The 24,114-nt window shown below is 49.5% G+C and overlaps 7 protein-coding genes; 3 read left to right on the forward strand and 4 right to left on the reverse strand.

Moving 5' to 3' along the window:
- Positions 1–588: 588 nt before the first annotated feature.
- GSTUM_00000844001 (uncharacterized protein) lies at positions 589–3,870 on the reverse strand. XM_002838124.2 has 4 exons: positions 2,960–3,870; positions 2,008–2,752; positions 1,878–1,949; positions 589–1,810 (listed from the first exon to the last, which is right to left on the reverse strand). Exons 1-4 carry the CDS (start codon positions 3,634–3,636, stop codon positions 1,433–1,435), a joined length of 1,872 nt encoding a protein of 623 aa, XP_002838170.1. The 5' UTR covers positions 3,637–3,870; the 3' UTR covers positions 589–1,432.
- A 688-nt stretch (positions 3,871–4,558) lies between these two features.
- On the reverse strand, positions 4,559–8,641 carry GSTUM_00000845001 (uncharacterized protein). XM_002838125.2 has 5 exons: positions 8,183–8,641; positions 7,493–8,125; positions 6,152–7,437; positions 5,658–6,090; positions 4,559–5,553 (listed from the first exon to the last, which is right to left on the reverse strand). Exons 3-5 carry the CDS (start codon positions 6,446–6,448, stop codon positions 5,171–5,173), a joined length of 1,113 nt encoding a protein of 370 aa, XP_002838171.1. The 5' UTR covers positions 6,449–7,437; positions 7,493–8,125; positions 8,183–8,641; the 3' UTR covers positions 4,559–5,170.
- Positions 8,642–9,713: 1,072 nt separating this feature from the next.
- On the forward strand, positions 9,714–11,554 carry GSTUM_00000846001 (uncharacterized protein). XM_002838126.2 has 2 exons: positions 9,714–10,218; positions 10,284–11,554. Exons 1-2 carry the CDS (start codon positions 10,029–10,031, stop codon positions 11,255–11,257), a joined length of 1,164 nt encoding a protein of 387 aa, XP_002838172.1. The 5' UTR covers positions 9,714–10,028; the 3' UTR covers positions 11,258–11,554.
- A 344-nt stretch (positions 11,555–11,898) lies between these two features.
- Positions 11,899–13,635, reverse strand: GSTUM_00000847001 (uncharacterized protein). XM_002838127.2 has 3 exons: positions 13,241–13,635; positions 12,306–13,139; positions 11,899–12,246 (listed from the first exon to the last, which is right to left on the reverse strand). The coding sequence occupies exons 1-3, from the start codon at positions 13,436–13,438 to the stop codon at positions 12,079–12,081; spliced, it is 1,200 nt and encodes a 399-aa protein (XP_002838173.1). The 5' UTR covers positions 13,439–13,635; the 3' UTR covers positions 11,899–12,078.
- Positions 13,636–15,815: 2,180 nt separating this feature from the next.
- Positions 15,816–16,486, forward strand: GSTUM_00000849001 (uncharacterized protein; the record flags this gene model as incomplete). XM_002838128.2 has 2 exons in its annotated part: positions 15,816–16,064; positions 16,281–16,486. 2 exons carry the CDS (start codon positions 15,816–15,818, stop codon positions 16,317–16,319), a joined length of 288 nt encoding a protein of 95 aa, XP_002838174.1. The 3' UTR covers positions 16,320–16,486.
- A 33-nt stretch (positions 16,487–16,519) lies between these two features.
- GSTUM_00000850001 (uncharacterized protein) lies at positions 16,520–19,092 on the forward strand (the record flags this gene model as incomplete). XM_002838129.2 has 3 exons in its annotated part: positions 16,520–16,936; positions 17,324–18,787; positions 18,852–19,092. The coding sequence occupies 3 exons, from the start codon at positions 16,520–16,522 to the stop codon at positions 18,954–18,956; spliced, it is 1,986 nt and encodes a 661-aa protein (XP_002838175.1). The 3' UTR covers positions 18,957–19,092.
- Positions 19,093–19,592: 500 nt separating this feature from the next.
- On the reverse strand, positions 19,593–21,563 carry GSTUM_00000852001 (uncharacterized protein; the record flags this gene model as incomplete). XM_002838130.2 has 2 exons in its annotated part: positions 19,593–20,993; positions 21,098–21,563. 2 exons carry the CDS (start codon positions 21,561–21,563, stop codon positions 20,512–20,514), a joined length of 948 nt encoding a protein of 315 aa, XP_002838176.1. The 3' UTR covers positions 19,593–20,511.
- Positions 21,564–24,114: the final 2,551 nt, after the last annotated feature.

The following is a 24,114-nucleotide window of genomic DNA, read 5'->3' on the forward strand; positions in this document are numbered from 1 at the left end:
CCTCATAGCCCACGGCATAAGTCTAACAGAGTATCATAAACCCCACTTAACCCCCCCCTCCCACTCCAAACCTATCTGCAAACTCCCGCTTCCGGTATCATATCATACGCCTCGCTCCCCGCTACAATACAAGGCGAAACATGTCATAACGCCCGAGTGAGCGCTCATGCCCCCCCCCCAACAAATAAATATAAAATGATAATTTCGAATTCAAATTACCGCAAGGGAGGCTATGTATGCAATACGATACCGTAAAGTATGAGGTGTTTGGAAAAATGAAGGAAAGAGGGAGTAAGGACGGAAGATGCTCAGGAATGGAATGAGAGGCAGAATCAGAAACAGACTTCCGGGGAGATTTATGGATTGATGGACGGATGGACGGTATTGCATATAAGGCTTATAAGGAAGTGGACAAGACAAGCAGAGGAAGAAAGCTTCCATGCCCGAACTACAAGAGATTGGAATATCGTCGCTGGGATGGACAGACAGGACAAAGGTCAGCTATGACGATAGCCAGAAATACCCAATCCACCCATCCAATCTCGCCCATCCATCGCAGCACAACACATCAAGGCAGCAGAGCAAGAGTAAAAAAAGAATCCTCACATATCACACAAACTACCACTGCTACTACCACTACCAGTACCACTACCAGTACCACTACTAGTTCAATCAATCACACAGAGGAAAAAAATGAACGCAGAACGAAAAACAAGCCTTCCACTACAACAACTGAACTATAAAAATAAAATAAAAATAAAGTATGATAGAAGAACTCCCCAGACAAGTGGAAAAAGTAAAAGAAAAAAAAGTAATGACCCGCAACAACACAAACACATACCGGTACTACTATTAGAAAAAATACCTTTTCATCTCCCTCGAGTCCAGTTTTTAATCAATCAATCAATCAATCAATCGAATAGTCCGCCTCACTGCGTTTGAGGGGGGGGAAACATGTCCTTTCTTCCCTTTTTCCCCTTCTTCCCTTCTCCTCTCAAAATATATCGTGTTCTGTCGTTCACCTTCGTTTTTCCCGTCTGCGCCTCCGCTCGATGCCATGCCCTTATACAACCCTCCTCACTTTTTGGGGGGGGTTTTCTCTCTCACCTTCCGCTGTTTGATAGCAGTGGCTGTCGTCGTTCCACCGTAGTAGTAGTAGTCGTAGTAGGCTCTTGTGATTTTTTCGTCCCGCCCAAGGAATCCCCGTTCCATCTGCCGTCCAACGGCCGGCCTGGTAAATTGAATATGGTAAATAAAAAAAGGAAAAGTTAAATGAGTTAAAATGAGATGCCCTCCGTTCCATAACAAGAAAAAAGTAAAGGAAAAAGAAAAAAAAAAGCAATTTTATTTCCACCCTTCCCCTTCTCCGAAAGGATATTTTAAAACAAAAGACACATTTGATCTAAGCAATGAGATAGATACTGTGCGTGCTTTAAGCAGCTGCTGTTTCAGCCTTCTCCGCAGAAGCCACATCAGCGGCTTTAGCGGTGGCATCGGCGGAGTCTGCCTCCTTGGTTGGGGTCAATGGCACACTGACATCGACGATCTTCTTCTCGCCGGCCTTGGGCTCGCTGCCGGATTCCTTTTCACCGGCATCCTTGCTGTCGTCTTTCATCTCGACATCGTCGTCGCCCTTAATACCATTCTCCTTCTCGGCGGCCGGGGGAGAGGAGCCAGGGACCTTGTCTGCGAGTATTTTATCCCATTTCTCCAATAGAGCGAGAGCGCGCTTACGGAATCTGTACTCGTCGTCTTTAGGGATGAAATCGAGCTTCACAATCGCTTTCAGAACCTTATTAATCTTGGTCGTCTAGAGTATCGTCACCACATTAGTAAAATTGTTATTCTCCTTCCAACCAAGTCCTAGGTAGACTGACACGAATAGAATCACCATCAATATCGATATGACCTTCGAGAACGCCAAAGTATTTATCCATAGCTGGCATGTCCTATACATAATATATGATCAGAGCTTGCTAGAAAACGTGAATTGGAAAAATGACTTACATCGGCAATCGGCATCTTGCCTTTACTAAGGAAACCACGTTGCATTCTGTGCCTGAGATACAGTATCTCCTTGGTTCTCTTTTCACCATTGCCACCCTTCTTCCCGCCCGACTTAGGAGCAGAATCAGAGTCGGAATCAACTACACGGTCTGTGCTCTTGGTAGCAGCCTTCTTACGCGGAGCTGGCGATTTCTTATCATCTTTCGCTTGGCCCTTCTTCGCGCTCTTGCCACTAGCCTTAGATTTTGCAGTTCCGTTTGACGGAGTCTTGGCTCCTTTGGTAGTCCGAACAGCCTTGGCCTGCGATTTTTTAGGGGTCTTCGCAGAGGCAGCCTTCTTGGGAGTTTTTGCCGGCTTGTCTGGAAGGGCATCGTCCTCATCATCAGAAACAGAATCCGACTTCTTGCGCTTCTTATTCGGAGTCTTCTTGGCCGATTTCTTCTGCTTAGGTGTCTCCTCCTCCTCCTCGGATTCCTCGTCGACCTCTTCTGCTTCAAGATCATCATCAACTTCGGGAGATGCCTCCGCCCCCACACCTTCTCCCGGTCCGGCAGCCCCTTCTTCGACGCTAAACTCATCAACATCCATCTCCACAGAATCTTGATACGATTTGACATCATCAAGGTTTAAGCCATTTTGAGCAACAGACCAGGCTTCCTGGAGAGGCTTGTTCTTGGAACCCTTTGGTGCATTGGTCAACTTTTCATCATCGAGTGGTTCCAAATTGCTAATGCTCATCCAGGAACTGTGTAAAGGGAAGATTTCATGCGTCAGCTCGTGACCTCTAACGAAAGTGCGCTAGGTAGCAAAATCGGAATGGCAATGATAAAGGCAGTGAAATGAGCGAATTTTTTTGGCAAACACAGTAGAGCGGTAATCTCGCGTTCCAGGAGAAGATGCGATTATTGAGAATAAAAAAGCAACTAGCTTCTAGGGGAAATAATAAACTTACTACTCGTTCGTACCCATAAACATAACGGGCCAGCTTGTTGGAGCGGAAGGAGCGGCCGAAGCCGAGGCCTCGCCTTTCTTTCCGGATTTTCCACTCGGTTTCGTCCTCACTAATGCTTCGGGAAGAAGCTCATCGCTCAATATGATGGCAGGCCAAGGAGGGAAAGTTCTCATTTTGGCGAGAACGCTCATTCCGGGCTGGTAATCCACATCGACGACAGCTTTCTTGGTAGATCTAGGAGTCTTCCCTTTCAAATTGGCGGAGGACTTCTTCTTGGTAGGCTTGGGTGTGGTGGTTGCCCCTGCCTTGCGTTGTCTAGTAGACTTTCTGGAGGGGTCAGCGGAATCATTTTCCGCCCCCTCAACCTTCTCTTTCTCATCTCCAGAACCAGTGGCGACATTCTCTCTCCCCTTGGCTGCCTGCTTAGCATCCGCTTTGCTTTGGTCGCCCTTGGGCGCGTCTGTAGTGTCGTCATCGACCGCAGTCTTCGGCTCAGACTTGATCGCAGAGCCTTCATCGACATCCATCTTATCTCCACAGTCTGTATTAGCTTGATCAGTATTGTTTGGTTTATCAACTTGCGCGTCTTTCTCTGCGGCCGGAGAGGTAACGGCTTTCCCTTCGGTAGTGGCGACAGTATTCTCCCTGGGAGAGTGTGATGGCGTATCGTTGGCCATGTCGAGCCAAGGTAATAATAATTTGATTAGACGCGTAGATGAGGAAGTTAATTGGTTATGGGGAAATTCGTTAGATGGTAGTTGTTGTGTTTACCAGAGAGGGAGTGAGGAAGGGAAATTAAAAGTGAAGGTATGTTGTGGTTGTTGTGAGCGGGAGAAGGGAAGGGGAGAAGGGCGGGATGAAGGGAAGGGAAGGGACGTGTGGTGGTCGAGGTGGTTGCGATGGTGTGAAGCAGGAAGGGTGTGTGGTTGAGAGCGAGGGTTGGAGGAGGACGAGGGTTGTGATGTGGTAATGGGTGGTTGTCGAAGGAACGAATCCTCGCCCAAGTCCCAAGTCCTAACCCAAGGATGGATGCGCGCCCTAGAAACCAGAAGAAGGAAAAAATTATGGGCAACACGCCGGACAAGGCAGGAGCAGGGAAATTTTTCGAATTTCCTGGTTTGGCAGACGAGAGGAAAGAAGATTGGGAAAGAGCAGAAAAAAATTGAGATTTTTAGAATCGGGAGTGCTGATTGAAACCAAAAGCGTTTAAAGCGGGAGGGAAAAGGCCAGGTCCTTTTGCTGGGATTATGAGGGAGGAATAGATGGATGATGGAGGGTCAGAATTTTTGATCGTGGACGGATGATGGGTGAATCGAAAGGGCCAGCCCTGGTTGGATAGTTGAAGAAAAAGAAAAAGGTGAACCGCTATCTTCCCTGCTTCTTTTGTGTTTCCTTCGTTCCTTGCCATAGAAACCTATCTGTGTTGTAGGGGCAGAAAAACAAGATCGACATCAGAAGCTGCCGGTACGAGTACTGTAATCCACAATTGGGGAAGGTGTGGTGCTGGTGTGTGGTGAAAATACTACGAAAAAAGGTATCATACCTATGTCAAAGGTTTTCACATATTCCCGCCATAGAAATTCACCCTCATAGACTCAGCATGGGATTCTCATAATCTCTACTTCTTTGTTTGCCCTTTCGAAAAGGAATCGCAGGGTCCGATAATGCAGAGTCGAGACGATACCATGGTGATACCGTACCGTACCGACACAGCACTCCACTCATAACAATCCACAATTAACTTGCCGTAATACACATCGCCCCAATCAGGATAACCCCCTCCTCCCCCCCTCTAAACTACTTAGTATATACAGTCACTAACAACCCACCCCCCGAAGAAGGCACAAGGCACAGTATCGTGCGCAAATAACCAACCTAACCCTGCTATCAACAAAATTCCCTTGGGGTCAAGTACCAACACCATCCAAAAAACGAGATATCAAGAGCACAAATCCCGTTAAAAATGTGACGGGAGTTAGGCCACAGTAAGAAAAATAGCCCCTCCATTATATGAACCAAAATCAATGGAGGAAAGGAAGATAAAGTCACTCAGTCAATCAAATGGCTGCATCCGATTGCAAGAACGATCCGGTTTGGTATATCCTAGCCGGTGGGTAGAGCCCGAGAACTGCATTCTGTCTGCCAATATTTTGCCATTCCTTTTTTCCTCCTGTCGTTACCCAGCCCATTCGTTCATCCCCCGGGACCCCTTTATGCTTTCCTCCACCAGTCCTCTTCACCCTCCTCCTTGTCCGCTGCATAGATCTGCGATCCCTCGGCTTCACAATCCCTGAAGGGCTTATGCACCCTCAAGAGATAATAGACCCAGTCTTCCAAGACGAGGAGATTACATAATGCACCATTAATTTGCCACCCAAGCAGCGCCACGAATAAACCAGCCACAGCATCAAGGATGTAATGATTGGCTGTTGCAATGATTGCCACAAGAATAGTCAATGGATACGACACGCCGAAAATTATGAGTAAGATTCTCCTTCGTAGGTTATTCGCATGAAGAGATGACGAAGGAGGCATAGTCGCGATGGTCAATCCTATCACAAACGAGTACCCGAAGTGAAGTGATGGCATAGCCGCTAGGTATCAAAATTAATCCCTGTCAGCTTGTTCACGATTTCAGAAACACAGGCATTCAGAGGGTGGGTGAGGGATGAAAAGCGATGGGGAGGGATATATATACCTAATTGATTGCAGAACCTGTTTGTTGTCCACACGCTTGCTACTTTTCCCGTATGCACAGTGTCGATAAACCCAAAGCCGTCTTCCTCGGGAAGTAGGCGAGGAGGCATACATGGCCATGCAGTGAATATGACAAACGCCATCAGGTTGCAAATTGCCAGAGCTCGTCTCCTAGCTTCAAAGAGCGAAGCCGGTGCGTAATGATGCAGCCATGCGATGAAGGTAATTGTCCCCGGGATATGGATAAAGGAATATATGCGATTAATAGCAGTAAGTAGAAGGGGTTGAGGTAGAAAGTATCTTTGGATCGCTGGCTCCAAGAAGATACCCAGACTCTGTTCAAGCCGGACTAGCGAGAGAGCATTCAGACGTGCCTGTACAACGGTTTCCAACTTGAGGGTAACTGCGGTAAGGGCTCTCCCGAGTTGGTATGTCTAACAAACCAATTAGCAAGTTCAACTCACCGATTCCAGGTAAAAAAATATCGACACTCACCCAATAAACCAGTAACCAATACCACACTTCTACCAGAAACGGGAACTTCCTCAGCAGTCTGGATACAAGTGTATGCTTCCAGCGTGCAGTGTTCCGGCTCTGGATCCTCCTCCCGAAGAACTTTCTCTCCCGGTATTGCGGTTCTAATAGTGGAGATGATAATAGTCCCTCCGAAGACGATGACGAAGCTGGCGACCAAGTGCCGTTGTTTTGAGGGGTTCGTTGCCGATTGAGAATTACTCCGGCGGAGAGGATTGAGAACACAATCAAAGGCTCTAGATAGGCGTCTGCAAACATTCTCTACGGAAGGAAAGCTGCAGGTTTCTTTCTGGCTTATGTTTTTCTGAATTCCCCTACGACAGCCCTGTCCTTTATGAAGGAGCTATTTCTGTTCTCCCAGCTAAAAGAAAGAGGCTAGATAAAAATCCCCCAGAAAAGGTAGGTCGTCCAGAAGAGGCCAGGCAAACACCGATACCACACGTGAGGTGTTAAATTAGAGACCAACCAGCTTTAGTGATGTGAACGCTACCGGTATGCATGGGAATGAAGGGCGTGGCGGTAGCCAGTCCTGTGTGCAAGTGCCAAATTCCGAACAGCGAAATAGCCAAAAGGGAGGAGGATAAAGAGTAAGAGCGTAGGATATTCTATGGAATGAGAGGGGGAACAAATACTTTAGATAGAGCCACATAACTGCACTCCCCACCCACTGCACATAAATCCCAATAGGCGCGAACAATGCGGGTGCTCCTAAATTTCTCCTGAACAATATCTCGGTTGGTCGGAGAGAATGTTCACCGGAATTTCCGTGAGCATCCATGAGTGGGGCCCTGCGAGGCTCTCCATGCCCCAAGTAAGTTCCCATCAAAGTCACGCAACCAAATCCACACCAGTGGAAGTGCTGCACGAGATCAGCTTCCCTGCAATAATTCCTCTTTGTGTCGCGAGTGCCGCCACGGATGCCGGATGTTCAGGGTTCCACAGAGTCAGTAATCCACCAAGAGTGTTGAATCAGAGACACGGTATAACCATGATTACTCCAGACTTATGGCAATACGGCTACACCGTAGACGGAAAGACAAGAGGAACAAAGAAAGGCAGATTGCTGAGAACGATGTCCTTACTGTAATTTAAGTTAATCCATCACATACAAATGTGTAAACCTCGCCTCGGGATCTAAGCAAGTGGATTCTCGACCGATCCTCAAGAGCACCGAAAGGGAAAGAAAAACTCTACAATTACGGCATCGATCGCCATATCGCGTTGTCATCACACCTATCACCAACGACCTTCGGGAGTGGTCAAAGAGCCGTCACACCAAGAAAGGTGGCGTTGGGTACGAACCAGGGCATCTGCTGGCAACGGCGCATATAAAGCCCAAATGCCCCATTTGATCTGTCAGCAGTGAGCTTCAAAGATTACTCGACTGCCCGACTTCCTGTTACACCCCCGTAGCCAGCACATCTACCGGTACCCGCCATTCCTCCTCCACTCTTTGAGCAACTGATACCATACGGTATCATAGGGCTCCCCTGGCTCTAAATTCACAACACAACAATTCCACTGGGGGGCGTCCTAGAGGGTAAGTTAGGCTATCGATTTTAACGGGATTTACACGAGTTATGTCCGGGCATCTCCGTTACGATACCAGGAAGTGCAAGAGGTGCCACGGGCCAATCGGCTGTCGTGCGCCGTGATCGCCGGCGGCATTTCCACGTTTATCGACACGGCAAAATTCATTCCTCCAGGTTCCAGCTGCTTGCTTCCTCGCTGATTAATCCGGAAACACAAGCCAACGGCCCGAGATCGATCCGCGATTCTGGCATCATAGGCCGGAGGACTAAAAGTTGCCCCCTTTCCCGCGTCCTTGTGTGGTACAGGTACGTCAAAAGAGGAATTGTCCGGTCCGAATCGACTCGGATACAAATGCCAACTCCGTTCATTCCGGGCCTCCCCATTCTGAGTTCCAAAACTCCTCTAAGGCAAATGTAAGAAATATATCATAAAAGTCATAAAAAAGGAAAGAAAAAATACTTAAGACGCGTGACACCTTCACTTACTCGTAGGCTATGTGAAACAGAGCCGCATCATGGTAGCGAAGCTCCAAGATCATGCAAGTTCATGCAGGTAGAAAGAGAATCCAATCCAGCAAATGGAACATACCCGACCATCACTCAGCCACCCATTCCGATTGTCTGACCCCTCCAGGCTCCAGCGTCTCAGCTACCCCCACCCCCTCCAAGCCAAACTCTGATGCTTCCTACTGTAGTCAGCATATTAACACTCGCGAATGAGCCAATACCGGCACAATGCCAAACTCAAAGTGTCAAGTCTAGGATAAACTTCAGATATCACGCAGCGCAGCAAACCCAAAACGCGTGCTATCTCGGGACAGAGTGAAGGCGAGATTGTGGTGCTGCTGCTACTGACATATTTATCGCATATGATTATGCATTTTGCGTACGTACCGTAAGGCATCGGGGTCGAGTATTGTTGGTGAAATTTTCGACAAGGAGAGAGGAAATTTTCCGTGAGGGAAGGGGATGATGATTTCTTATAGTGTCATCGGACCCAATTCCGCTCCACCCTCATCTACGAGTACCATAAAAATACTGCGCTTAGTTGGTGATGGAATGGATTCGCACACCCCCACGCTTGAGAAAAGAGGCCCGGTGCCGGGGTTTCCGGGTTTCGTCTGGGGTTGAGAATTTTCCGTACGATAGGATGGTGTTCCGAGGCTCAAAAGCTGATTTCTTATAATATCATAGTCTAATATATCACACCTTTAGTGGTCTAGGTGGTCAGGAGCGAGGTTTTGTTGTTTGGTAGAACGACTAGATCATGGACTCTGACCGGGGATGTTCAAAGATGCATGGTCCATCACCGGTTTATGACTTTGATTTTGATATCATACTATCATACTAACAGCCGCACGTCAGCACGAATTTCATCACAATAATATTATCATAATATTATGATACCGCACCATGAGTCCGGGCGATCTACCGGTGCCGGTGGTGTTGAGAGGGGGACGAAATCTAGAGATGTGGAGTTCGTAAATTACCCTAACCCGCGGGGACCCCGACTGCGCAGAAAAGAGCAACGGACACGCGCGAAGGGGCATGTGTTACATGGAAGGAAAAGGTGTGGAGGCAAATACTCGTAGTCTAATCGACACCACACACAATCAATGGATGGCTTGTCCGAACCCCTACCCAGTGGGATATGATAACCCATGATACCGCACGATCCGAGCATCTGTCGTCTGCTCGGGCTAAGGCAGAGATAATTTACCTGTACCTCAGAGAGTCGAACTGTCGGGCCAGCAACCTTTAGGGGCTTGAACGAAGGATTTGTTGCATCGTAAAACGCCTAGGGACTATCCAACCCATTGAATATAGACACCAATTTCAACGCAACCGGTCCTCATTCTAGCGTTAATGAAAAATCCACAAATGAGTGATAAGTCATGACCCCCCCATAAACCCCTCTACGGTAGTATATAAGGACCCGGTATGATAGACTACTGTATGATATCGTATGAGAGCACCCCCAAGAGCCCCACCATCAGATTACCGGCACCGGTATCCCAAAACAAGGTAATGGAATCACGTGACAGTACAGCCGCTGCCAAACGTCGAACCTCTGCTCTGACACCAAAGCTCTTTCACCTCGCCTCACCTCACCTTGCCGCAATCTTCCCTTGCTCGCTCACTGACAACCCCAACACCATACCGATACCCCCTTTCCAGCCAACCAGCCAACGGGCAAGCAAGCAAACGAACAAATACACCTCCACGAACCACCAACTAATAAGCTATCCGAAAAACTTTCCCTGTTAATCGATTGATGAGATTGTAAGGAAACACACCAATCCAAGATGGCGCAATACTTCCTGGACCTGGTTTATTCCCTTACCACCTGCATGTCCTGCTTCCCCTCGTCACCGAACTTAACCATAAACCATCGATCATTCAAGATCCTGCGATTGCTCGGTGAGGGCGGGTTCAGCTATGTCTATCTGGTACAAGATAACGCAGGGGCTTTGTATGCTCTTAAGAAAATTCGCTGTACTTACCACTTCCCCTATCCCTTCTACCTCTAGCGAAACATGGCTGATAGCATGCCAACCAAGGCCCTTTCGGTCAAGAATCTGTCCAACGCGCTATGAAAGAGGTCGAAGCGTACAAACTCTTCAATCATGAAAACGTGATAAAATCCGTCGATTACACAATTACTAGCGACCGTTCGGCGAGTACCACCCTGGGCCGCAGCGATGATGGCGATGACGGATCGCAGAAAACGGTTTACATATTGCTACCGTACTTCCGTCGAGGGAATCTACAAGACGCCATCAACGCAAACTTGATCAACCACACTATCTTTCCGGAGGGCAGGCTAATGCGGCTGTTCCTGGGTGTATGTCGGGGACTACAGGCCTTACATGAACACCGTTTGAAGCGGCCCGGCGAGGTGCGTGCTGGTGCCGGCGCAACAGCAGGAGGAGGATCGGACGAAACCACAGAGCCCCTAATGACCCCCGACGTCCTCTCCACCCAAGAGGGTGGCCAAGAAGGCGACATAAGAGCCTACGCCCACCGCGACATAAAGCCCGGAAACGTAATGATAGACGATGACGGTCTCCGTCCAATACTTATGGACTTCGGCTCCATGACGCCAGCGCCCACACCAATAACATCCCGCACGCTAGCCCTCTCAGTACAGGATAACGCCGCCGAGCACTCCACAATGCCATACCGTGCGCCAGAACTCTTCGACGTTAAGACTGGCTCTGTCATCGATGAGAAGGTCGATATCTGGTCCATGGGTTGCACCCTTTACTGCGCGCTCTATGGAGACTCCCCGTTCGAATTGGCTACTGAGGAGTCTGGTGGGAGTCTTGCCCTCGCGGTGTGTTCGGGGTCGTATACCTTCCCCGAAGAAGGAAGGTTGGGCGGGAGGAAACCGGGACAGAGACCTGTTAGTGAGGGGGTTAAGGAGATTGTCAGGATGTGCTTGAAGGTTGAGCCCGCGGATAGGCCGAATATTAGGGAGCTGATTAGGGAGGTGGAGAGAGTAATCGAGACGTCAGGGGAAGGTGAGGAGTGACCTTTTTTCCGCTTCGTTGGTAGGGAGGGAAGGGGGTAGTTTCGTTATAACAAAAAAAAAAAAACCCCCATCTTATTTGAAAGTTTATTGCGGTACTTTGCTTATTTTCGTTCGCTTGTTCGCGGGTTGGGTAGGTGGCTGGTTGTTTTAAAATCGGTCGATTCAGGACCTGTTTTGCATGTACCAAAAAAAATAAAAAATACTGTAGTATCATATTTCCATAAACGAATGTGTTTGGCGGTGCTGGGTCTTTTAATGGAGTATTTGGGGACCTTGACATGTCCCTGTAGTATCATATTTTCTGAACAATACTGTAGTACGTGTGACATGCCAAACACTAGGCTGAGCAAAAAACGCTGCGTAAAGGTGGGTGGAAATACAATAGTATTTCTGGCGCGCCAAATGGGGCCTCATCGACCTGTCATGTACTGTACAGTACCAAACTTGTCCACGAAAAATCACTCGAAACTAACCTCCATTGAAAAAAAAAAAAAAAAAAAGAGGAAACAAGAAAGAGGAAAGGGGGAAAATGAAAAAAATAAAATAAAAAAGGAAAGACTGTAACATTCAGTATCATAGAAATTTATGCATGCAAAGAGCAGGTGGCCAACCTCGTAGCATATTGTGGTTATCGTATCAATCAATTCGGCCCAACAATCAACCAATACAAATACACGCCGACTTACTTCTCCCCCTCCGGGTCACCCTTTCTCTCCCTCATCCCGGACATGGGAAAAATAAGGGGTGGACACTCCCACGTAGAAATTGTTCAATTAATTTATTTAATAACTCATTACCCCACAAACTCACGAACGAACGCACTACCCCTGATGCAACTTCTTAACCCTCATGCCACCCTCATACAATCCCCGATCAATCGCCGCGGCAACCGTGAGTGTTCCACCGATGACGGCGCACACACCCGTCAAGAATCCCGCGAAGGATTTAGCGCGGACTTCGCGATTGATGACTTTCATTGGGGAGATGTCCTATTATTCATATCAGCTACTGGATACTAGCTGGGGGAGGTTGTGGGGGGGTTACATACGTAAGAGAAGAAAACGCCCGGAATCCCGCCGCGGGCATGAATAGTGCTTGCATGCTCCTTATCCGCGCCGCCCATTAGGGAGCGTTTATGGCTGGTCACCGAGTACTGGTGCGTCTCTATCGCGCCGGGGATGTAAGAGTTTTCCGAGGTGCCGAGGGGGAGGTAACTGGTTGAGACGACTTTGATGAAGTACATGAAGTTGAAGCTGCGCTCCTGGGTGACCTGTCTTGAGTCGTCGAGGGGGTTACGCTGGACTTTGACGTTGGCGGGGAGGTCCGGGCCGAAGGAGAGATGGTGAATGGTGTGTGTGAAGGTGTGCTCCTTTGTGCTGGCAAAGTACTGGTTGAGGTCGTGCACGTGCATTTGTGCGCTTGAGAAGGACTTTCCGGGTGCGATGTGGAAGTTGCCGATCACCTTGTTGACGCTGAGGTGCCCGGCTATGTTGCATCCTTCCTCGCGCATCTCGTCAAGGCGCTCGGCGTAGTGTTCCCGCTCGCACTGCTCCACGCCTTCTCCCTTGCCGAAGGCCCAGCCGATGGATGCATACGCCTCGCGCACGTCTTCACAGGTTTGGCAGCAGCCCTTGTCCTTCTCGGGGCCTGGGGCGCCATAGCATTTTCCGCAGTAGGCTGGGTCAAGATGGGATGCCGTGTCCTCGTGGACGTTCAGGGAGGTGGTGGAGACTGGTTTAGATTCTGGGAAGGGGGTTAGACGAGTTAGGTGGATTCCGTGGGTTATTGAGGATTGCTGCTCGCCAGAGACGTCCATTACGTCCAGGGTTAGAAGCTCGCAGGGGATGTGGGGGAATGTTATGTTGAGGCTTATGGGGAGTTGCTGTCATCCCCTATTAGCGATTGGCCTTCTTTCGTATTCTCGGAGATTGTGAGGGAGAGGGAGTCGAGGGATGATATATGTGGTGAACGGAATGGACTGACCTCCCCACGAGTCTTGTCAACAACTAACTCCGGGAGCACCTGAATCCGCCGATACTCCCGGAATTCACCAACCACCAGAACGAACACAACAAACAAACTGACGAGAGTAACTATTCCCCCAGAGGTGGTCCGGACACGCGCATCCTCCACCGTCTTGGTGAAGGCATCCAGACGGGTAAGCCGTGAGCCTCGTCCCATTTTAAATTCCGGTGGGATAGGGCAAAAATCAGAAGATTTTGTTACCGTATCCGGGGTGAAAATGAGTGAATAAATGAAAACAGTAGAAAGAGAGTAGGAAAAGCCCTGCTATGGAGGGGGTGAAAAGCCTAGGAGTGTGATTGCGGGGAGAAGGTGGAAAGAGGGAAAGTTGGATTATGGAGAAATTTGCTGCGGCCTGGCGCGAAGAGGCCACAGTTGTCTCGAGGGATGAAAGTTCAGGGGATAATCCCTGCCGAGTACCCTTGCTTGGGCTTGTGCAACGTGAGGTTCTTGGTGACCCAGGAGCCATTGAATGTAAGAGGAGCGCAGAATTTCTATGCGAATCGGTACTGTACTAGTACTCGTATTATACAGTACTCTTGGGGATCTGGTGGAAAACTACCGTATTATCTCGCTTGCTTTGCTCGGTGTTTACTGTAATTCGCTCTCCCCCTTGCTATACTCGAGCAGGGCCACACTCAACGCACTTTGATGTGTGGAACCGGTAGACTACACTGATCCCATTCGTGCCGGGGGACCGGCTCTGGTATGGCAACGTTCGAGAGGAGATAGTGGCCAAGCTCCGCTGATAACACGCAAGTCGGACGCCAGTGGCAATGCGAGGGCACTACACTGCACGTCCACAGTATGGAGGGGGTTAAGAAACAACAGCCGTTCGGACTGTTGACTTGTGGGGGGCGAATGAGAGAGTGTGCTGGAAAACAATGATTGAAGCCCCTAGTCGGGGGAGCTGGTTGTTTCGCCGTGAGTTTGATAGAAGTGGCTGCATTTCAAGTGTGTTATTGGACCCTGAGGATAAGTATGAGAGCTTGAACATGACAACCCCAGCATAGCATGGTGGCCTCCGGAAGGTGAGGGGCAATAAGTATTTTATAGTTCTATTATTTTGTTTTTCAGAAGATAGTGATCTCGAGTGAATCGGGGACTACTTGAGTGACAAACTGGCCGTAGGAGAGGGTAGTCTGTTTTGGGGACTCGTAGTATCTTCTATTAGGGAACGTTTGGGTTCTTGTAGTCACTGTATTTCATACGATATGATACCGGTATTCCGTTCATTCTTCTTATTTGAAGCACCAATTAATTAAGATGCGGTAACCAGGATGGGCACTCCCCGGTGTTGCCCCGCCTACCGGCACTTTTGATGACCAGTACGAGATCAGTATTTTTTGGCCGCACCTTCTAACCAGCAAACGTCCACAATATATCTGCCCGAAATCAGCTGTCCGGAAAGCCCCAGCCAGCATTGTCGGTTGGTTACTGTTTCCGCCATTACACAATTGTAGGAGTGAATTCACAGTATCCTGCCGGCCATGTCATTAGCCGGTATCCGGCAGTGGCTTGGGGTGTAAGATAGTGTTGAGGCTCTCCCGGGTTCCACCACTATACTCGGGTAGACTACTGAAAGCGTTGCCAAGGTTCACCGACGCCAGCTCGAGCTGAGGCTCTTATGATACTCACATGATCTCCACAGGGATCTAGATTGCATTCATGATTGGCAGAGTGGCCTATGCGTTGCTCTTGTGAATGATAGCGGTATGATATGAGCATTAAAGGGCCCTCTATCGCTAGCCTACCCCATCGCATCTTGGTGGTTTGAGGGCAAGGTCATTGGGGAGCTTGCTGATACGACCGGTTGGTGGTGGGTTACAGTATGTATGATACATACCTGAGGAGGGGGTGAAAACGGTGGTGAATCGGGTAGGGATATGGTACAAGTACGACAGCGGCTTCGTCCCTTTGCCGTATGTGTTTGCTACCGGCATCATATCGCAACTCCAGAACTGGTGGGGCCAGGCGTGCAAAATTTCTGCGGGTATGGCATGATATCGGTATAATTTCGAATAAACGAGGGGAATTGAGTCATGGAGCAGCCTTTGGACTCCATTCGGTAGATCATGGCCCACTTCCATTCCCCATTTTGCCGTCTTCTCTCAGCAGAGGTATAATAGCTGGGTGCTACAGCAACCGTACCAGTATGACACCGGTACAGTACCAGAATCCCCATAGAACTGTAGCCTGTGGTTGCATGTAGAGATTGTTTCACGAAATCCAAAAGTCGATTGACAAGGCGGGGCCATCATGCCGCGTTTAGCATTCTTCCACCCTTTTGATACATGATATTATATTATTAAACTGGAAAGGAATGGGAAAACGAATAGAATGAAAAAACTGCGAGCTATTCAAAAGCCCTGCTGCCCCGTTGGGGTAGCGGTATTGAGCCTCGTCTTGGTCTCTGGGGCTTTGTTTTATCGTATCCCATGATTGGGTCTTGGCGTGTCGATGTTTCAAGAAGGGGAGTCACACATGCAAGCAAGGCTGGTTTTGGATACGCCAAGATGTTTGTTCGGCCCCACTGATGGCTGGTCTTCTTTTCCCCCTTCTCTCTTCCTCTTCCCTCATCTTTTATCCACCACCACCACCACTGCCCAAACACTCTTCTCGAAGGTCTTCAAAAAAAGGAAAATATCCCCCAACATACCAAAATACCAAAAACCAGCCCTCTCTGCTCTGCTCACCCCCATCACTATTTATCTCCCATCAAGAGTCGTTTTCACTTCGAGCACCGACCAACGCGTTTAGGGATCGAAATTGTCAACTCTACAAGGTATGTAGCTCCTGCTCGCCCCCCTTTTTTGACTCACACCTTCGAGGAGCGAAAGTAGAAGACAATCGGCTGCTAGCTGTTGCGCAAAAATGAAGACGTGGGCGGTTTCTCTCTTATCGCTCCCACGTCGCTTGCTGCACCTAGTCCACCCTTCGACGTCCGTCCAGCATTTGGGAGAGTCTTTTTGATCATCGTGAGTTTTGCTGATTCTAGGAGTCATCCCATATCCGCTCCTCTCGGGTCTTCCCGTTATAGGCGGTATACGGATACCAGAAACCCCCCCCCAAAAAAAAAAAAAACACTCCTAAACAAACACTCCTAAATAAACCTTTTTCTCCTTCCCTCCCAACTTGTGTGCCACGGCCGTCGTTTAAACGAAGGTCCGTACTCACTAAACATCCACAAAAAAACAAAAAACAAAAAACCCTCAAAGAACTGCAAACATTCAGATAGCAATGAATTCTACTGCTCTTCGCCCCCAGGGGTCTCATGGCGGCATCACCAAACGCGCTGGTGGTCGTACTCGAATTGACAGAGACGGAGATCTTGATATGGATGGTCCTTCTGGAGGACGCGGTGGCCGTGGCCGAGGAAATAGAAACAGGGGCGGTCGTGGTGGTGGGGCCGGTGCTGTTTCTAGAGGAGGGCGATCGGGCGCTGGTTCTATTATCCCCGCTGGTCCTGCTGCCAGTCGTATGGATCTGAATCAGAACAGGAATAGGGGGATCCCAGCGAGAGGTCCTCGGAATGGAATAGTATCCGTTTCTGAAACACTAGTTGAGGTTAGAATCACAGGGTGGAAGGATAGCAAGGGTTCTGCGGAGGAGGCAATCGCTTTCCTGGAGAGGAAGAGTCGAGTGAAGCTTCGAAAGGTGAGATATACCATTTGCCCCCACGGGGTCCGACTGCTCCATCCTTCTCAATGTATTCCCTGTTGCCATTTTAGACTTTTCTTGGCTGCATGTGGGTCACTTTGTACTGTTATGTTTATTTGGGAGGCTGGGGAAGATTTGGGGATCGGGCTGGGCTTTGGTTTGGAGGTTCTCAGCAACCTTCGCGGTGTGTTTGGATGCAGAAGATGCCCCCACTCTTGGCGCAAAATCAAGCCAAAGAAACTGCACACAACGGACCAAGATTTGATTGTCGATATTTGCAACTGGACAGCCATTTATTTTCCCTTTTTGTTGAAAGTTGAAAGATAGTTTGGAAGAAGACAGGAAAAACCGATGCTAAGCACCTTTGTTCTGGGGCCAATTTAGACCTTAAAACAAGGAGACACCATCATCGCCCAGGTCCCATTCCCAAAGATTCACTCGATTCTAGAATGGAATGACGCCCAATTTGCATCTTCCAAGCTAAGGCTAGCCGCACCCAGTCTCGGCAGACTCGACGTTACAGAGAGGAGTGAGGCGGTTATCTCACGAGCCAATCCAGCGAATAAGGATACCGTGGACACGATCCTAGCCCTTGAGGGCGTTCTTGCGAATCGGTATAATCCCGAGAGCAAATTCCTAGATCTATCACGGCTCGGTGAGGATGCACTCCTGAAGGCAAACGGCTTCTTCCAACTCAGCAGCACAACCAGCAAGATGTTCCCAGCGCTCATGCAAGTAGCTGAAAAGAAGTTCACGACGGCGCAGCAAAAACGTGACACGGTCCACAGCGTATCGCTAGCATACAATAACCTAAAGGACGTCCGCACCGTCACGAGCCTGAGCGTAACGTTTCCGGACTTGAAGAACTTGAGCCTGGAAGGAAATTCCATCCAGGACTGGAACACACTGGACAGTTGGCGCCACAGGTTCAAGAACTTGGAACAGTTGGTCCTCAGCGGAAACCCGATCACATCACAACAGGGCTACGTAGAGGAGGCCTACCGGCGATATCAGAAGCTTTTAATGCTGGACAATATCCCTGTGGACCCCGCGATCAGACAAAAAATCACGGCGGAGGGCGCAGCACCCGTCCTCCCGCACAAAGTCCAGTCAAGATTCATCCAGGACGACTACGGCGTCGGCATGAAGTTCCTCTCCCGCTTCTTCGAAGCCTACGACGCGGACCGGGTCTCCCTGCTCCGCGAGTTCTACGACGGTGAATCTCTCTTCTCCCTCTCGGTCAACACGTCCGCGCCGCGCACCAAGGAGCAGCAAAACACCCGCCAGTTCTGGGACGAGTACATCCCCAGGTCACGCAACCTGAAGCGCGTCTCGCACTTGAAGGGCCGCACCGATAGACTCGCCATGGGGCCCGACGAGATCGCCAAGTTGTGGGGCGAGCTGCCTGCCACCAAGCACGACCTTGCCAACGGTGATGCTTGGAGCTTCGACATCTGGCCTGTCGAGGTCACGTCCGGCGTCATGGGCGTGCTATGCACCGTACATGCCGAGTTCCAGGAACTCAATAAGGTGGACGGCCCGCAGAAGGTTGTCCGCCGGAGCTTCGACCGCTCCTTCATGCTGCGGCCGGACGTTCTCGGTAAGGTTAAGGTGGCCAATGACATGTTGGTGGTCAGGGCCTATGGTGGCTTCGATAGCTGGAAGCCGGAGGATGGGAGTGGGAGCGCTGGAGGTGGAGGGGAGCAGGAAAAAGGAGAAGCAGCGAAGAAGTCCATGTGTGAGCAATTGATGGCGCAGACCAGGTTGAGGTCGGACTGGGCTACCATGTGTCTTTCGGAGACAGGGTGGAATATTGAAAGTGCCTGGAAGGCGTTTTTGGAGGCTAAGGTTTGTTCAATTCTTCCCCCGCTTCTCATATTCTCTATGGGAATCTTGGACTGATAAGTCGCAGGCCAACGGCGCAATCCCTCCGGATGCATATTTGCCCGATTCTACCACCGCTCCTGCCACTGCCATTGGCGCGAATACTGCGGGTGGCCGAGATGGGATCTTATAGGGTGGATCCATCAAACCCCTTTCCTGTCTTCATGTATCAGAATCATTGTACAGAAGTCACGGGCGACTACAGCTTTTGTTTCTCTCTTTTTTGCACATTTTCATATGTTGGGTTGGCTGGCTAGGGATGGGCTCCCTTTCGTTCATTCGCACATTGATACTCAAGTACAGTACCATATGTCTTTGTCTCTCTCCTTTTTTTTTTGCTTCTTATTATATGTTTGTTGGCTGGTCTGCCTGTCTTAGTTAATGTATCTTGCCCGATCGCAATTGATGGATGGGGGGTAGGGGTATCATCTTCGTCGCCGTTATTATTATCACTCCGATGTTATCAAAGTTCGTTAGACCGGCTGAAGTTTTTTATTTTATTTTCTTGATTATTGGAGCGGATAAGGGTTTTTCGCTGTGAGTAGTGATATAACAACTGGAGCTGAATTGGGGGGGTTTTTGGCACGACGATTTTTGACTGGTAAACCCACTCAAATTGCATGTTTGGCTGGATGCTGTTTCCGGACGGTGGTTTCTGTAGTTTGGGAACGACTCTTTTGGAGGGGTACCATTTAGTTCATAAACCCTGCTTTAACACCAGTTTTACTTAATTAAAGTTGCTTAATTGCGATTCAACCTCTTACACTGATTAAGAATTTTCTCAAACTTTAACAATTCTGCCGTGGTGTTTGGTAACGTACGAGTACAAGTACGCCGCTTAAACGTCACGTACCAAGCACCCTTATATTCATTTCAATTCACCGTTAGTTTGCTTCTCCTTCTCTTCCACCTCCAACTTGACTAACGAGATCCTAAAAGCCGGCAACTCGACACCCACCACCCTAACCCCCCCCTTCCCCTCGAGAAAAATAAACTCGGTAATACTCTGCCCGGCATACGCCCAGGTATCGATGTCGGTGAAACAGGCCCTACTCCAAACCGTCTCTTCCTTCTCTTCATGCGGAGTGAAATTCACACTCATCCTCCAAACACTTCCAATCCCCGTCGGTAACAATCTAAGCGCCACCTCCCCGGGTGCGGGTAAGCCGGCATAGCCTTGATAAAAGCTTGCGAAAAAGGCATTCATGTCCGTGCCGTTGCTGATGAAAGTTTCCACCCCTAGGCCCGGCAGGGTGGGAGTTGTGGTTAGCGTTATGGTGGTGTTGATGCTGGTGGTGGGTAGGGCGGAGTACGTTCCCGCGAATTTTGTCGTTGCCTGGGAGAAGGCGTGGGAGTGTGCCCAGGGTATTAGTTGCGAGATGATGGTGTCCCGGAAGTAGCGGTTCGCGGCGGCAGCGCCAGATACCAGAACGTTTGCTGCGAGGGCGTAGTCTGGGAGGATGATCGTGGTGGAGAGGTAGCCTGCTAGCGACCCGCCTTTTGTTATCACGGGAACCACGTGCCCGTCGGGTGCTAGGGTGTTGGAATAAACCATTTCCCAAGGCATGCCGTATCCGCTCCAGAGACTACCCGTACTGCTGCCGCCCTTGAGCCACCCGTTCATCCGGCCCCGTGTCATCCCGACGCCGCCTAGGCCGGCGCCGTGGTTTAGCAGGCTGCGAAGGAATTTACTGAGGTCTGTGGAACTGGCGTAGAGCCCTCCTGCCGCGTTCTTGATGCCCTCGTCCCAGCGCCAGTCGTTGCGTTCGTGCGGTATCACGCCGGAGGAGTCGAGGGGTTTGTGGAAGGTGGCGGTGAGGTTTAGGGGTGTCAGTATCTTTTCTTGAACGATCTTTTCGAAAGGAGTCCCTGTGTGGCGTTCGAGGGAGAGGGAGAGGAGCATGAAGCCCGCGTTGCAGTAGGATGCTGTTGTCTGCGGGGGGTACATTGGGCGGCGGGCGGAGAAGCCGGAGATGAATTCTGGAGGTCATGTTAGGTTGGAGGAGGGGAGGGGAGAGGTGGGGGATACGCTTCCAGATGCATTGCACGTCACCCCCTGTTATCCCACAGGGGGGGCCGGCGGATTTGGGTAGTGGTGGGAAGCCGTGAGATACAGGATCTTTGAGCAAATCCCCTTCGTCACCATGTCCAAAAAGGTCAAACGCAGCATCTGTAAACACTAATCAGTGACCGAGCCGCCTTCCCTACCCATCAACTGCCGCAAAGGGGTTGGGGGAAAGGAGGAAAGGAGGAAAGAATGAAAGAAAAACCAACATTCCCTAACAACCCCCGCCAAATGCCCTCCTAATGCTCCTAGCGTGATGTCCTCCCACTCAACACCACCCTCCCCATCAACCAATTCGGGAATGTACTTCAAAATCCCATCATCAAGACTCATACCCTCCGTCAGCATCACCGCCAAAACGGTGAATACCTTGGTATTACTCGCAATACGAAAGTACGTATCCCCGGTGACCTCGCTCGGCTCCCCATCCCGGTACTCCCCGAGTATATCGGCGGTGTGGTAAGCTGAGAATATGGTGTTTTCGGCGGTGGTCACCTGCACGGCGTAGGAGGTTGTGTTCGTCGGCCAGGGGGCTTCCGCATTTGTTGGGAGTTTAATGTCGGGCGGTGGGACTAGGGCGTAGTCTGGTATTGGGAATGTTGCGCCGGGGGGGTAACATTTTGCTGTGGCTGTAGGGAGGAGGAGGGCGAGGAGGAGGTGAGTGTGGGGATGCATCGTGCTGGGGGGAGAGAGGATTATACGACGTGCTGGAGGGGGTGGCGGGGCCTGCGGTTGACCTGGCTTGGCGCGGATAGTTATCGATAGGGTGCTGGGGAGGGTCCTTTTCGGTGGTGGCGGCGGCGCTAACGGGTAACATACTAGTAAGACAGATATATACCAGTACGATACTACTCGAGTAGAGTAATAGACTATCGGCCATGTCACGGAAGTTGTTAACGCATTTGACAGAATGTGTCTTTCCATCCACCGAGCCGAGACGTGATTTTTAGGAAGGCAGTATCATATCACTGGCTTAAGGGTATTGTTACGAACTTCCGCTAAAGATCCGAAACCGAGGGAGTCTTCTTTCTGTCTAGACGAATATTTTAATCTGATCGGAAATAAGCAATACCCGTTCCTTCCCAAGAACGGGGTATTACATTTGCACTCAATTTATACTGTTTCTCCCTCATTTACTTTTTCTATCTCCACTGGTACTTTTGCACGGAATCTCGGTTATATCTGTGGTTAGCATATTTGTGTATAGACTATAGAAGGGAAGGGATGTATATGTTATGGTGTGGTATTTGGTGGGTTATGGAGAGTGCCCTCAAGGGGGGGGGGAGGGTCACTTCTGCCGCTCTCGTTCGTGCACTTTCATCTCCTGTTCGCGTCGATTTGCGCGATATGGTTGCCGGTGTCCTTGTGCACCTAATTTCAGTGAATTAAGCCCAGTATAAACGCTAACTGGGTATTTGCACTTTTGATGCTGGGTTCCCGATCTTACGCTACAGTATGAGTTATCGTACCTGTGATGGCTGGGCATGTTCCATCTTGAACTCAGGATTCGGTGATTAGGTGCTTAACAGTATGGCACGCTATTCTATTGCAGCGCTACTCTCTTATGGGTGGGTTTGTAGGTGTTTTTTCAGGAGAGGAGTAAGTTTGAGTACTGTGCTGGAAAGGCTTGAGGTGTATGGTTTCCAGGATACCTGTTGATCCAATACGACCATTGCAAAGGCTAAAGCAGACGCTGCGTGACACTTGCTCCTAGCCGTGAGTATCGAGATCACATTGCGAAAAGAAGGGCTAGGTCGTGACCTTTTGTCTCTTGCCTGGCTAACTCACTGCCCATTTAACTAGCATTTCTTTCATCCCCTGCCTCTCGGAGGCGAGATCTCACGGAAAATATCTCGTCAGCTCTGATGGAAATGGGTGGTTTACTAGGTACCTGGGATGTTCGGCTATGGGGTCCGGTTGATAATCACTTCATATGAAACTATGGGAATGGAAGGGGTAGCCTTCACTTATTCGACCGTAGAATGAGAAAAATAAGGGGAAGTATCATAGTAGAGCACGGGAAGTGTAACTGGCAGGGGTGTAGAGGAGTGAATGACTTCGCTGAGGGTAGAGTTCGGATCGATCTTCTGTCGGGGAAGGCAGGGGATTCGGTGAGCCTCGCTGCATTAGTTAATTGCTTCCCCGAATGTTTCGTTGTGGGTAATATTGACTTTTAAGTTGGTTAGGCTCTGTATCTATTACTTGTATGTGCGCTGTTACTCTTTTGCCTCAGCGTTGCCTTTTTGCGGATAATCAAAGTTGGTATCCGGGCACCAAACTTAACACTATACGAAAGATTGATAGTCTAGGGGGGTTGTTGTGCCACCCTATTTTCTACTAAAGGTACTGTCAATTTGGACACCTAACCAGTTCCTTGGTCTTCATCAATATTTAGGTGGAAATTTGTCCGCATTATGTTGCTCGTGTTGTAGTTTCATGCTGTTCCGGGAGCGTCGAGTCTGCAAAACCATTGGCGGAATATACGAGTACTAAAGTTACTCTATTGCCTACTTGTTGGATAATATCTTACCTCTTAGTGTGAGGCTTTGTCAAAATTCCGTCGTCCAGCAGTACTCGAGACGCGGGGTGGCCAGGATGGAAGGGCCTTTGTGTTCCTCCTCTATCTAGAAGCCTGAGCCGCCCCAAAATGAGTATGGATTCAAGGATCCAATTGAGGGGGGTAAAAACCGACACGGGAGTGTGGATAGAGTGTCATGCTAAGAGAGAGTATGGCGGAATTGCATTTGTGAATTCAATATAATTATTTATCCTTGTATCGCCGACCCGGCATCAACAAAGATCCAGTACCGTCGCGAGCTGGGAGTTTAGCGGTGGTCGAGTTACTTCGTGGGCTTATACATGCTCCTTCTTGAAGGATGGCATTCGTCGGGCATAAATTCCTGGGGCTGAAGGGGTGATGCGGCGTTCTCTTTAGCTGTAGATATTTGGAGAAAATCACAAGCCACCCGGACAGCCGCCCCAGTCGGGCAACTAAACTTGAACAGGAGGGTAGTCTATCCTGCGATAGACTAAACTTGATAAAATGTTGCAACCGGGGAGATCAACAGGAGATTTCTTCAGGGGAAATTGACCAATCAGCATGTGGTTCCGTAAGAAACCCATACCAAATTTCTAACGTAACACTTTTCAAGTTATGAATTAAAATTGGCAAGCAGTGAGAGTGTGCTTTGTTCTATCCCGGGGTGGCATGGTGAGCGCGCGCGAA

Source organism: Tuber melanosporum (assembly GCF_000151645.1).
Source record: "Tuber melanosporum whole genome shotgun sequence assembly, scaffold_227, strain Mel28".
NCBI classification, from domain to species: domain Eukaryota; kingdom Fungi; phylum Ascomycota; class Pezizomycetes; order Pezizales; family Tuberaceae; genus Tuber; species Tuber melanosporum.